At 35.6% G+C, this 15,119-nt stretch overlaps 1 protein-coding gene across 3 annotated transcripts; it reads right to left on the reverse strand.

Moving 5' to 3' along the window:
• Positions 1 to 11,105: 11,105 nt before the first annotated feature.
• Positions 11,106 to 15,029, reverse strand: LOC107479756 (30S ribosomal protein S16-2, chloroplastic/mitochondrial). 3 transcript variants are annotated; one of them, XM_016099870.3, is made up of 4 exons: positions 14,694 to 15,029; positions 13,267 to 13,423; positions 12,990 to 13,035; positions 11,106 to 11,672 (listed from the first exon to the last, which is right to left on the reverse strand). In XM_016099870.3, the coding sequence occupies exons 2-4, from the start codon at positions 13,397 to 13,399 to the stop codon at positions 11,441 to 11,443; spliced, it is 411 nt and encodes a 136-aa protein (XP_015955356.1). In that variant the 5' UTR covers positions 13,400 to 13,423; positions 14,694 to 15,029; the 3' UTR covers positions 11,106 to 11,440. The 3 variants fall into 3 exon arrangements, with proteins under 3 accessions (XP_015955356.1, XP_015955352.1, XP_015955349.1); XM_016099866.3 differs by having other exon boundaries at positions 13,267 to 13,465; XM_016099863.3 differs by having other exon boundaries at positions 13,267 to 13,426; positions 14,694 to 15,025.
• Between the last annotated feature and the right edge of the window lie 90 nt (positions 15,030 to 15,119).

A 15,119-nucleotide genomic window follows, 5' to 3' on the forward strand; every position in this document is an offset into this window, starting at 1 on the left:
TTTAAGGCAGCTATTCTCACGAAGATACCAAAAATATCTTCTCATAATGATTCTTGTTTAAAAAGTATAATTTATTTATTTTGTAACACTTTAAATAAAGATAACACTTTTACTTTAAATAAAATTAAGCCCTACAATCTATTATTCAATGATCAAAATGATATATCTTCACATAATGACAATCATTAAATCTTCATTGGAGTAGCCACCTTAATTTAATTTGTCCTTTGAGCTTTGTTATAGCTTGTGAATTCAGATGTTTAGCAATGTGATGCCATGTAGTTCCACTTCTATAGTGCTCTCAAATGAAAGGTAATGTATGTTCTGCTGAGAAAGCCCTTGAAGGACATAATGTCCTTTGAATTATTATCTATTTATTGCATCATTAATTTTTTTATATCTTTTCTTTATTTTATAAAAGATGTTGAAGTTTTATTAATTATTATTAATATAAAAAATAAAAAATATATAGTATTCCTCTTATTTATTAGTGTTAACTGTTTAAAAATTTGCTTAAATTTTGTTGTGGCGCCTCTACACCAATGTTTAGTTATTTTTCATTCAGATCTACAGCCTACAGGACATGAAAAGCTTACCAATCTTCCTACATTTAAATAGAAAATTATTATATATACACCATATTTCTTATTTTGATATTAAAATTACAGACAAAAATAAAAAAATAAAAAAATATTTCTTATATATACACAAAAATATCATTATTTTGATTAAGGAAAAGAAAAAGTATAGGGCCAACTCATTCATCAACCAACTTAAACAACCTTTTTAAAAGTTAATTTTAAAATTTTTAAAAATTAAATTTTAAATAATTAGGATTAGGCAATGTAATCTCCTCTAAAAAAAGGACTCTCTTATTGCGTCAACCTTCCCTCTCGTCATTTCAACCCTCGTCGCGCAGACCCTTTTTTGCTGCTGCATCTCCGCCTCCGCAGTACGCCGCCGTACCCGTGCTGCTGGAGGGAGTTCTCACGCGAATTGCGCCTGTATTCTTGCACGTCGCCGCTGTAGGGAGTTTTGCGCGAACGACGCGATCGCGTCTTCCTACAAGAAAAAATAATATTTATAACAAAAAAAATATTACAAAAAATATCAAATTTGTTACGATAAGATTTTGTAACAAAAAAAATTGTTACAAAGTTATTACCATATGTCCCATTATAAAAAAATTTTGTAACAAAAATTAAAATTATTACAATATAAAATAATATTTTGTAACAATATTTTTTAACACAAAAATTGAAACTTGTTACAAAATCGGTAATAAATTTAATAAGTAAACTCTTTTTTATAAAAATTTAGATTTTTATGTCATAACATTTTGTTACAAAATATTACTTATTTTTGTAACATGTTTTATTTTTTTAGTTACAAAAATAGAAGATTCATTTTGCAACCTTTAATTAAATAAATGATATATCAATTAATTTTCTAAACACGCTAATTGAACATTTATATAATATATAATCATATAGATAATTAAAATATCTTACATGTAATTAATTTTTTTTATAATAAAATAAGTTCTACAAATTCAACCAAACACAACTTTTTCTAACATAAAATTTGTATCATATATGATTTATAGTCCTTGCCACTTCTAGCATGTTTCGGTCAATATAAAATCTAGCATGTTGTCATTAATTTTGTGTTTTGAAAAATATAAACAATGAAAACTAAAATTAAAAAATAACACATAACACTATCTTCATCAGAGTAAAAATTAAGTTAGAACCCACAAGTTAAAATTAACTAATTATTTGAGAATCTATTCTCAAAGCTCAAAACCAGCCCATCAAAGATGCAAATTATCAAGAATTTATAATTCAATATAAACTTGGCTAATTAATCACAATTCAATCACAACTTAGTGAACAAATTCATTAAATTTGCATAAGTATCAATTGTCAAACAATAACTACAAAAACACAAACATTCTCCCAAAATCCTCCTAACAAATATACTTAACTTTTTTTTTATGTTTTTACATTAACGAAGTTCCGTAGTGAGTAGGGGTGACAACATACACTATACCCGCGAGTACCCAACTTGATCCAACCCAGTCGGATATGGTTGTCAACCTGATCCGCAACGGGTAGGGTAAGGTGTGGGTAGGGTAGGGTATCGATTGAGTCTCAACCCTACCGGACCAATCCGCATCCATATATATATTAAACTATGTTTCAAGTATATGTTGAACCAAAGACCTCTCACTAAATGTAAAAATTCTTAGCCACTAAGAGAAGATTATTAATTGATAATTTAATACGTTTTCTTTTTACATAAAAGTCATTTCTATTTTGAATTATAATAAAGTTATATAATAATGTTACATCTTTTTGGTAACTCACGGGTACGGTTGAGTACCCACGGGTTAAAAACAGGTAGGTTAGGGTTGGGATATTCTCAACCGTTGGATAAAATAGGGTTGAATTTATATAAAAATCTCAACTCGCGGGGTGGGGTTAGGGTTGGATCTAAACCCTACTCTATCCATTGCCACCCCTAGTAGTGAGGTTCATGTTAAAACACAAAATAAAAATATTACAATAGTTGTCATAATGAAAGTCCAAACCTAAAAAGAGAAAGTTCCAAAGCCACACTATTAAAATTTAACAAAGCAGTGAAGCACTATTATAACAAATGCTCCATTTTTTGTAGTGCCCCTCACATCGCACTCCTCCATCACGCTATAGCGGTGACATTTCCCCTCACGTCGTTGTCCTCCATTGCGTCGTGGGCAAGGTTCTGAAAATCGGACCAGACTAGCCGGTTCGACCGGATTAACCAAAAATCAGTCACCTGGCCAGTCTTGTCGATCCTAGAACCGTCTGTAAAAAATCGGTAAAAAAATCAGTGGTTAATCGGTAAACCGACCAAACCGGTCAGATTTTTAAAAGTTTCGGTTTTTTAATATCCCACAAAATGACGTCGTTTTGATGCCGAAAAAAAAAGAAAGAAAAGAAAACATATTACCCACATAGCTGTAGGGAATAATACACCATTCCCCCTTGAGAAAATACCTTTGACAGAGAAATAAAATAGACACAATCACAACACAAGAATTTAATGTGGAAACTCCAATTACTGGAGAAAAAAATCACGGCCGTTGTAATATGACAACCAGAGAATATCACTATGTGAAAATTGTTACAACACATAGACTTCTTTCTCTCTAACACCGGCACCCCAGTACACCCACACTCTCTTAAAGAAAATATCTAACTACACCTCACAACACTCTCTAATCAAAGAGTATAGAGAAAAAGAAAAATCAGATACAAGCTTAAAGTGTTTCTGACTGGTGCAAAAACAAATGGAGAACTTAGCCTCATATTTATAGCCTAGGCCACCCACTCCATTTCCTATCCTAAGCAATGTGGGACTAATTCAACCAATTCCTAACAATCTCCACCTTGATTGAAATAGTCACACATCTTCAGCTTCCATTGTCAACACCGACAATTCTTTGCTGCCATTGTCTATACCGACAATCATAGTTCAGAGAACTATCATACTACACCATGAAAGTATTCTCACTTGGAATTAGACCACTCCAAGTATTTCGCCTTGGTACAGATCGAAACCTTGCTAAAAATTCATGGTGTAACTTCCAAATTGGCTTTTCCTGGAAGTTCTTCAGTCATCGACCTAACTCCGCCACACACCTTGCATCTCAACGCCAACCAATGCCCATGTGCAATTGTGGACCCGATTACCACAACTTATCCTTATCCATGGCAGTGCGGTAATACCATGAGGATACTTCTTGTCTTCTAGAGAACATCATCTTCTCTCATAGAGAGAGCAACCAGAGATCTTCTCCTTCAACGCCTTGTGCAAACCTGATTGTATCAACACATCATTAACTTGTATTTGCCACAAGCCAAAATTGATTCTTCCATCAAATTTCTCTATTTCAAGCTTCACAGCACTTGAATATCCTGACATTGTTGCAACCGTATACTGGAATAGTATAACTCAACTGTAGACCATGCACAAGGAAGGGTCCCCAGGAAAGAGAGGTGGGTCACAATGGACACACTTAAATACCAAGTCTTTCCTTAGCCAGAACCTTTCCAAACTACACTCTCACAGTGTCACACTGCCTTCCAGCAACAACAACAGCAACCAAAGCTCAACCTCAAGCCACAGGACAAAATTCTTTTCTGATGTGGAAGGTCAGACTAGGCTGCAACCACAAAGCATACTAAGAATAAATCCCACCGAACCGAAGTTCTGATACCACTTGTTGGGAATAATACACCATTCCCTCTTGAGAAAATACCTTTGACAGAGAAATAAAATAGACACAATCACAATACAAGAATTTAACGTGAAAACTCCAATTACCGGAGAAAAAAACCACGGCCGTTGTCAAATGACAACCAGAGAATATCACTATGTGAAAATTGTTACAACACATAGACTTCTTTCTCTCTAACACCGGCACCCCAGTACACCCACACTCTCTCAAAGAAAATATCTAACTACACCTCACAACACTCTCTAATCAAAGAGTATAGAGAAAAAGAAAAATCAGATACAAGCTTAAAGTGTTTCTGACTGGTGCAAAAACAAATGGAGAACTTAGTCTTATATTTATAGCCTAGGCCACCCACTCCATTTGCTATCCTAAGCAATGTGGGATAATTCAACCAAATCCTAACAATAGCTGACCCAACCCATCCCTCGAAGAGCCACTCACCACGCCTCCCTCAACCCTAATTTCCTCTTCCAATATTCCTCTAACGGGCAGAAGGAACTCCCCCATCCTTACCACAATCGACGCTAATAGTAACCACCAGCGGTTGTCATCGTCGCAGATCGAAGCTGCTGTAAGTGGCATCGTCGTCTGATAGTTTGAACTCTGAAGCTTTTGTCGTCGGCGTCGTCTGGTTGTCGGAAACATGCTTTGAAGATTCTGTCATCATCGTCGTCGAGCATCTGTTCTGCCGCCATAAACTCTAAGCCTTCTCTGCTTCCTATGCAGTGAGTTCTTGTGTTTTTCAATTAATTTTTTTATTGTTAATTAATTATATGAATTGTTGTTGTTCTTTACTCCACTGATTTGATTTCAGTTAATTTCTTTATTTTGTTAATTATATGAATTGATGCAGAGTTCTTCTACTTTTTAGTTTTTTTTATTTTGTTAATTATATGAATTAATAATTCTGTAATTCAAATTTTTGCTTAATATAATTTAGGGCAAAGCTCGTAGAGTAGCGGACAAAGGAACTCGCAACTTGAAGCTCTAGGAGAGGAAGGGAACGCACCGTCAGAGCGGGTAAAAAAGGATTAAGGCAAAAAAGGTTGGGTTTTTTATTAAAAAATGAAAATAAGATGGAATAAAGAAAGGGATGAGGGCAACCTACCTGGATGATAGAGGAGAGACATAACTCTGGCGACAGAGGGAGCGGAAGCGGCAGCTCTTTCAACAGTGGCAGTGGAGACAAGAAGAGCAACTCCATTTGAAGCAATGAAACACGATACAGGGACTTGACACAGACTTTGGAGGAGAATAAAGGTGGGTAGTGCTAGCAGAGGGTGGCCGAAGGGGCTGCCGGAGGTAGTTGCAGGGGAGAGAGAAGAGAGAGGAAAATGGTGGAGAGATAAGAGTGTTATCGAAAATGAGGGGAGAGGACCGCGCATTTTGAATTTAGATAAAGTTTACCATCAGATTTACCTTCGTATTTATAAGGCATTGCATATGACCAAAATGCAAAATTCTATTAATTGTGCTTTACCGGCGGAATCGGTAATTCTGATGGTAATGCTCGCATCATTTTTTTTCATTCCCTCCAAATATTTTCGGCGGATTTATCATTGGAAAATTTAATCTGACGGTAACTTTTTTTTCCGACGAATTTATTGCCATAGCCGCCGGTAAATCCGCTGCTAACGTCTGATGCTAAATCCAACGATAAATCTGATGGTATTCAACATTTTTCTTGTAATTTTCGTGGGTTTTTCCAAGCGGGTTTTCTTGGAGTGGGTTTTAACGAGGCATTCATACATGAATAATGTCACGACCCACATTTTCTGAAAATATAAATATAAATAAATTATAATTTATTTTATAAATAATAAAAATGATATGTATATTTTAATTTGAGTAATTGATATTTTTAATTTAAAAGTAGAGTTTAGTTAAATAATATTATTATTGAGTTCATTATCCGCCGATATGAGTAAATGTCGGTACTCTTCGGTAAATTTAGCTTTGCTAAAGATGCACCGTATATCTTTTACCGTTATGTTGCTAATGTCATTTATGTTAGTAACTCATATATATTGTTACTTGTGTTTTAATATATCCAGCTTTTATAATTATCCGTTAAGATATTTATAATTTGAATCGCTGACTCAGCAGTTTAAGAATATAACACGTGTCTCCTAATGTGATACATGCTCTTATAACACATAATCAAATTTAATCTCATCCTTCCCTTCATTTTGACTGAAGCCTAGAAAGGAAGAGAGAGAGAGCATGAGAAACTCCATGGAAGCCACGAACCTTCGGCACTCGATTTCTTGTGATCCGTAACTCTAATAAAAAATCTAATCAGATAAAAGTGTTCGTATCTTCCTCCTCTACATGTTGGCATCATTTTTGTTTGGTTGAAGTTGATAGTGACATAGCTCTCCTTCCCCTTGAATTCGGCCAATTGAAATTCTAGGAGGCACAGATGATTTCTGACGTTTTCTTTTTCAACAGCTCAGTCAAAAAATTTCTCCGGAATTTTTGTTGTTTTAATTTCGTATGGAGGTAAGGGTTGGTTTTAAAATTAAAATATTTTGGATTTTGAATGTCTGATAAATTTAGTAGATTAATACAAATAGATGAATGTTTGAGATATAAATGATTTTCTGTTGTGATTGAAAGGTTATATTTGTTGGTGATTGGTTGTTTTCTGAGTTTTTGGTAAAATTGATGGAATACGTTAATTTTGCATTTTAAATTGAAAATAAAAATGTTTGATTTTGAATGACGGATTTGAAAACGTTGACTTGAATTGTTGGTTTCGTTGAGTTGAGGTTGAAAAGAGGGGACCCGTGATGCGTGGCAAACTCCAGTTTTTAGGGGAGGTGCTGCCAGACTTTTTCTAAGAATTTGAAGAAGTTTTGCTTGAGAGTTATGTATTTTGGGGTTTTGTTTTTTAAACGGAATTAAAAATGGATTTTGAAATCGATTTGAGACTTGTTTTGGTGAAAAGGAGTTTAATAAAAGAGAAATGGATTTGAATTATTTTTAAAGAGAGATTTTGATATTGGGAAAGACTTGGGCAGTATGCAAGGGTTGTGGCTTAGTCCCACTTGCTCTGGGTCAAATTTTTAAAAGATTGTGGTTTTGAATTTGAGCTATGACTTGGCAAGGATCGTGGTGGTGTACCACTTGTCCAATGTCGCGATGGACGTGGGGATAGTGGTTGTTTACCGCCTACGGATTGTGAATGTGTTTGTGGGGATTGTGGTTATTTACCGCCCACGGGTGTGCTGTTTTCCAATTGAAAACGTCTATGGGGATCGAGGTGATTTACTGCTCACCAGGTGAGGATTGTGGTACTGTACTGCTCACCAATTTTCAAGAGGACGATGTCCGAGTTAGGTATCGGACATATCGGGTTGGCTATATAACCGATAGATGAGACTCATCAGCCATAGGACATACATACATCATACTTGTTTGTGCATACTTCTCTGTGATATGTGTTTTTATGATTGTGTGTGTGTGTGTGTGTGCTTCTTGACGTGTGATTTTCTCTGTATTTCTAGTTTATTAAGGTTGTTTGTATCATGAGGTTTGTTGCTATTGGCCATCTATTGAAGATTGTAAGTATTCTATTGTGGAATTCCTGTGTAGCAAATAATAAAATGAACATAACTATACACCCCGTCACTACTAAGAACTCTCCAGTTCTTACCCGCTATTTTCACCCTTTTCAGCTACAGGTGCGAAGGTTTAGTGCAGAGCTACAGGAGCATAGAAGATTATGTTCATGAGTTGAGTTGTTAGAATTTATTTTTCCCTCATTCTTTATTATTTTGGTTTTTAGAGGGGTAGGACTTATATTTGAGGATCTTTGAATAAGTCCATGTATATAATGCTATGTGAATATATATACTTTTTATGATTAAGTGATTTAAAATAAAGTTTCCTCTCGTTTTCTTAATTAAATTTCGGTTTGTATTCGTGAAGGCTCAATATTAAATAAAGATAGTATATAATAAAAAGGTTTAGAGGTAAGTAACTCCTAAGCTTTTGGTACGATCACGAGGGGCTAAAAGTTAGGGTATTTCAAATAAGAAGTGTTCGTCTGACATGTTATATCAGGCGTAACACATCCTCTCTTCAGGGTCCGGGACCTCTAGCACATAATGCTTCTCGTCCTCTTGGCTACTACATATCCTATGTTTAAGTTGGAACTGCTCTAACATCTCCCTATCTACTACAGACACGGCAGCCAAGATCGTGTTGTTTACCCAGTCTAAGTCGGTGGGGATGTTAGAAGGCATGATTTGTACTACAGACTAAGACATAAAAGTATACTTACAAAAAAAAGTAACCAAGTTACTACACATAAACAAGTCGGCTGTATTATCTGCAAAAGTCTAGAAGGACAAAAAGTATAAATGTTAGACACAAATTGGGCAATACCACAGTGTAACTATACACAACTCATCATTATCAACTAACACTATATGCATGGTCACAAGGGGTATGATTCTCAAATGGCGCCATTCTCAAAATCAACAAACGACACCATTTAAGGGCAATATACACCAGAAGAGACCACGGTTCACAACACAAAGAAATACACAGCATTTTATACAAAATAAGGATGCCAAGGTCCCATCAAGAATCAGTCACCTTTATAGTATTTTTTCAAGAAAAAAATTTGAAGCCCTACGAACACAATACAGAAGCTATGCAACTCCAAGAAATTACATTCAACAAAATCTTACAAAGATTCAAAAGTTTAAAGGATCTACCTCTACACTGTATACCAATAAAAAATGGAAAGCATGCAAGCAGAAGAAAGAAGTTATGAAAAAATAACCTTTCAATGATGAGGAAAATAGAGCAACAAACTCTAGAAAATAGCAAAGGCAAGAACAACTACCAGAAATGAGAAGTAAGGGTTAATAAATATCTTGGGAAGGAATACAATTTTTTTTAGAGAACAAACAAAGTTTTTCGAAGAAGAAGAAGCAAAAAAGGATAAGAGAATGTATTACGTTTATATAGTGATAGGGGTAAAAGAGTAAAAGTCACTCCATTTTAAATTATGGCACACGTTTTTCGAAAAACCGTTCTAGCAGCCACAAAATAAAACTTCACAAAACGTTACAACTGCTCAAAAGCACGTCAAGTACCCGACCTTTATAGATGCCAAGCATGTCAGATTAACCGACTTGATAAAATCGGGAAGTTAGCGCGAATGAACTTTTCGAACGACCTTAATTGAACTCCACGACCGACTTAATCAAATGCTTGAGCCCGACTTATAAAAACTTGATCTCAAGAAGTAGCACTATTCATACCCTGACCCACTAAAAGAGCCAGGGTCGAAATGATTAAAAGCCCAATCGACACTACAAAACCAGAGTGGTGATCTATACTATGGCCTACCGACCTCAGACACGTGACATAGGCCTAGCCCTACTTATTTAAATAAGTAACCAACTTCTATAATCTCTCCTAATAATCTAGAAAGGAGATCTCAATAACCTTCCTAATAAAAGGGAACAATTATCCACCATTAAAAGTGGAATCACTTCAAAAAGTGGTTATTGGCTCGCCACCTATAACTATAAATACCCCGACATCCTCAGGTATTTTTCGAACACCAATCTACTAAAACCTGCCTAAAATCTTTGCTAACTTAAATATTAGAGTCCCTTGCATATATCACCCACCGCCTTTGCTTACAAAGAGCTCAAACAACTTTACCTCGCTAGAGAAAACGTCAGACCCATCCTCATAGGAGTCTGAACCTCACATTTATACTCAAATCACTTTAGTTTTAGGTAACCTCTAGAACAACATCTAATATAATTGTATAATTTATAAGTTAATCGTAAGCAAAATTAATTATCAATTTAATATAATATAATTAATCAACTAATTAATTATATCTTAAATAGTTAGCTGGTAATTAGTGAATTATTTAAACAGATAGTTTAGTTATTGAGAGTTTCTTATTCATTAGATAATATCTTGGAAACGGATTTTAGATTTTATACAGATATCTCATACACAAAGTCTTGTGCTTTTTGAACCTTGATCTAATAGTAATCATTCTCTTACTTTGAGAAAATTTGAGGCAAAAATACCTAAAATTCATGTGTGTAATCTAAACCAAAATTTAGCCTGAGAAAGAATGATAAAAGAATATCTAAATATCTTAGATAAGTGAATTTGAATCGAAGGAGTTTGAGAAGGATATTCAAAACACTATTTTGTAACACTATTTGATATAATGAAAATCTCAACTATTATTAAGGTTTGGATGTAGATAAATTTTGGCCAAATCATCATATATATTGTTGTATGACTGGTTTTATACTTTTATCCATTACTTTTTTTTTATCCATTTTAACACATCAGGAAACGTTTTGTTCGAATATGAAGTTAAGAATGTTTATTTTTCACTTATCATAAGTTCAAAGACTGATTTTAGAAATCGTTTCTAAACACGAATCACCACCCTTTCTCGTGCACCCACCAAGACAAAGTCATTTTACCCTTGGAAAAGGTGGAAGGACCACTATAGTACCCAAAGGTCAATTTTGAGAACGACAATAGTGCAATTAAAACTCCAGAGACTAAATCGATACACATTGTGAATCTCAAACTTCTATAGAAATTTGGTCAACACTATCGCATTAATCCACATCCAGGGTAAGACGCTACGAAACATTTTTCAACACTACCTAGCATGAAAACGCACCTCGATTGAAAATAGAATAGTATTGTTCCAACATGTGTATTTTGCAGCAGTGAAATATTTCAAGATTCATCTGCTGAAACAAGGAAATCAACTAGTGGGTCCAGTCCACAAAACAACTATCAGTCCACAAAATCAAGTGAGCTAATTTTGCTATCATGCAAGCAAATTGTAAAATACATAAATTCTAGAGAACAAGAATATGGGGCATTACATAAGCAAGCTAACCAATCAGTTGGATTCGACTACAGTACTACACTATTTATCAGCTTAGAAATTTGATTGGTCTTGCCTTCTCTGCTTTTAATTACAACCCAGGAAGCCACATAAGAACCTGATATCTCCAGCCACATGGCAGTTATTTCTCTCTTCAGTTTATCGGAAACCAACTAAAAATATAGATTTCCAAGATTCGTCTAGGATAAAATGGTGACAGAAAATAAGGGAAAGTAGATCCTAAAAACAGAATTTTAGGAGTTTTCAGCTTCAGGAGTTTCCTGTTTTCCATCATCTCCATCATTGTTGGCAACAACTGACTTTTCTTGGTGCAGGATGCGTCCAGTTAAAGCATCCACGGCACGTGTATCACGTGGACCTCCCTTGCGTGCCATCGCCAGCATTGGTGGCGGAGGCAGTAACCCTGCTCGGAACAGAAGACGTTCTACAGGCTCTGATGGTTGAGCTCCAACAGAGAGCCAATACCTATAGAAATAAAGGGGAATCAATGCTATGAGAAATAACAAAGTTATGACCTCTTCAGCTGGCTTTTTTACCTATCTGCCACTGTTTGAAAAAACGGGGGCAATTTGGTAAATAGTTTGTAAAACAGTGGCAGATAGATAAAAAAGCCACTTCAGCTTCATAAAGATGTAAGTAATGATTAAAAATCATCAAACTCGAACAATTTCATCGAACTCGAAGATAACCAACTTATGTTATTCCATTCTAATCTAGTATGACAGAAACCCCTGTATTTAAGTTTTTATAGATTAGGATTTAGTCATTTAGATTTTACAAGCTTTCTAATCCCTCTGTATTGCTTTAATTTTATTGCACTTGATTTCACAGATCACTGGATTTGGATTTAGTAATTCGATAATTTGATATTGTTGATTTAGTAATTTGAGTATTTGTCATGGAAAATGAAGATGTTGGAGAATTTCAGTTATAGTTTTTCAGAATATTTAATTGTTGTTTTGTTGTATTTGAATGTGTAATGTAAGGTACTAATTAAAATTTGTTTTACTATTTTAGTTTATTCTGTGTTTTGATATTGAAATTGTTAATTTTAAATGACTAGATTTGATTAAATATACGTATTTTTTTTAAAAAATCCATAACAGGTAAACTCGTACGAGTCTATGAGTTAACTCGCGAGTCAAGTTTAGATAAGCTCCACGAGTTTATCTAGACTCGCGAGTTTGACAACCTTGTAACAGACTTCTCAAAGGCCTTCCATGTCAAAATAAAACATGCAAAATAATTTCCAAAACATCAAAAAATAAATAAAATGAAAGATTCTATTATATAATGACATAAGGGAGAAAGTTGTAGTTAACATGCGCCAATTATTGAAAAAATGGCAAAATATTGCCTTCGGTGGTTGGAAAAGGCAAGGAGCACCCACTACCCAGTCGAGAGGGTGGTCTGATAGTTCTGGATAGAGGGAGATAAATGATGCAATGATATCATTGGATTCATGTAATCGACCTCACATAGTAGAATAAAGCTCTGTTGTTGTTATTGTTGTTAACAGCAAGAACTCTTTTAACTGAATATTAAAGTTCGAGGAAAGTACAGAAAGGAATATGAACAACTGTTGCCTCGTTGGTATGATTTTTCTTGTGGGGTTGGGGTGAATAAAATCACAACCAAGTATCATTTAGTAGCTCAAATATGTTGCAATCAAACTAAGACTTCATATATAGCACTAAATTATGACAAATATCCCAACCATCATTCAACAAAACTTAGTAAATTAAAATAAAAGAGTGATTACCAAAAAACATTACTACTTACTTGACCCTCTCAAAATTGAGACCCATTCTTTTCTCATTATCTTGGCCTGCAGACAAGCAACACAGGTTTTTCTATTAAAAAAAATTGAAAAGATTAAGAGCACAAGCATAACTGCCTCTCCCTATATATCCTTTTTCTAGTTGCCAATTCAATAGATATCACAGCAACCACTTTCAATCATTCAAAAGAAAAATCAATGAAAAAAAATTAACAGCATTACCATCTCAGCATCAGGGATTAAGAAAACGAAATTGAGAATGAGGGAAAAAGGTTATACCTGGCAAAGGATTATAGTATCCCAGAACTTCAAGGTGCTTGCCATCTCTAGGGGATCTGCTATCAGCAGCCATGACACGATAGAATGGCTTGTTCTTGCACCCGAACCGTGATAACCGAATCCTCACGACCATTTTCTGAACTTTCCTACCAATTGCCTACTGCGGACACCAATTTGCAACACTCAAGGTTGATGAAGACTTGATTTTCATTGAAAAATGCATGTTTGCAATACAAACTCAAAGTTAAGCACTGAACCAATAAACTATCAAACCCAGGGGAGGGGGGAGGTGGTTCACTTAAAAAAGGCAGCCAAGGTTTCCAAACTCGCAACTCGCAAGTTAAACTCAAAATAAACTCAACCAGTAACATTGCAACAATAAACAAAATATTAATAAACCCTGAAATGTCAGACCAGCAGCAGCAGCAGCACATATTCAAAGACAAAATTCAATAACATATTCAGAATCATGTATACTCTAACACCTTTATAGACAAATTCAGCAATACACATTGTCACATTCTAAATAATTAGTCAAAATAAGAATAATTTTAAACTAATATATCAAACAATCAATAATTCAATGTCAAGTTCCAATATCAGAACAATTATGCAACACATATATCAAACTAACAATTAGCATTATAAAAAGAGAAATGCTAAAGGACAAGTAGAATTTATTGTTTTGGCCAGCAGTAAGCAAGCAATGTTTAAAAATGTGGACTAAAAGTATGTTGTTAGATTGCTAGACTAAAGAAATTGGACTGATGGCTAACAGTACTAGCCAAAAACAGCTTTTTCTCTTATAAAAAAAGATAAAATTTAAGGGAATAGAGATTCAGAACAATGTACGGGACAGTCAAGAGCAGAGGCAAAGCAGGAGAGGGTGACAGGTGACGGGATCGGAGGGCAGAGCCAAAAGCCCGGAACGGCGAGAGAGCAGAGCGGAGAAGGTACGGTTGCAGAAAATCAGAGTCGTTGCAAATGACCTCCTTCACTGGAGAAAGTGGCGGTGGTGGTGCGAGGTTAAGGCAGAAGTAACAAAGGGGAGGCAAAGGGAACGAAAAGGACAACTGAAGGTTTAAGCATTTCGGGTTGAAGTAATAACTAGGGATGTACATGTGCTGGGTGAAACCAAGTTTCTCCTAGCCAAGACCCCGCCCTAAATATGTTCCGGGACTATTTTGTAGAACCTAACTGGCCTTAGACCCGATGAAACCTCAACATTTTCCGATCAAATCAGCCATATAATCAGAACAATATAGTCAGAACAAATCAACCATATAATCAGAGAACAGTAAGGCATTAACATATAAATATAATCAGAACAAATCAAGAACGAATCAATCATTAAGAATCAGAACAAATCAAGCATTAAAAAATTAGAAAAGAAGAAATCAGAGCAAACCAAGAAAGTGGTGGGTTACCTGCAATGAGTGAGACGTCAGCTTGGGGAAAGAGGTGAAGAGTGGCTGGTGGTGGTGACTGAGCAGAGAAGCCGGCAGCGAAGATCACACTGGTGGCGAGTGTGCAGCGAAGACGGCAGTGAGCTGGCAGGGGCGGTTGAGCAGCCGGCAGTGAGAACAGAGAGGGGTCCAGACTAGAGACACCAGTAGAGGGGCCGGCGCAGAGGAGCACGAAGGAGCTCGACGGATGAGGCGTGGTTGAGATTGGGGTGAGTCGAACTAGGGCACGAAGAAGAGAAGAGTGAACTCAGTACTCACTCACTCAAGTCTGAGGAGAGTTACCTGGGCCAGGTATGATTTTTGCATACACACTCTCACACTGGGCCAGGCCGAGTCGGTTGAACCGAGTTCTGTTCCTTATCCAGTTGAACTTTTACTTTAATATTT

This window comes from Arachis duranensis, chromosome 1 (genome assembly GCF_000817695.3).
Source record: "Arachis duranensis cultivar V14167 chromosome 1, aradu.V14167.gnm2.J7QH, whole genome shotgun sequence".
Classification (NCBI taxonomy): domain Eukaryota; kingdom Viridiplantae; phylum Streptophyta; class Magnoliopsida; order Fabales; family Fabaceae; genus Arachis; species Arachis duranensis.

Excerpts from the sequence above, each read along its gene's own strand:
- LOC107479756 (XM_016099870.3), bottom strand. The coding sequence starts at position 13,399 with ATGGTCGTGAGGATTCGGTTATCACGGTTCGGGTGCAAGAACAAGCCA. Across the intron at positions 13,036-13,266 it reads ATACTATAATCCTTTGCCAG|GCCAAGATAATGAGAAAAGA; the intron begins GTATAACCTTTT and ends GCTTGTCTGCAG. Across the intron at positions 11,673-12,989 it reads CTCAATTTTGAGAGGGTCAA|GTATTGGCTCTCTGTTGGAG; the intron begins GTAAGTAGTAAT and ends TTATTTCTATAG.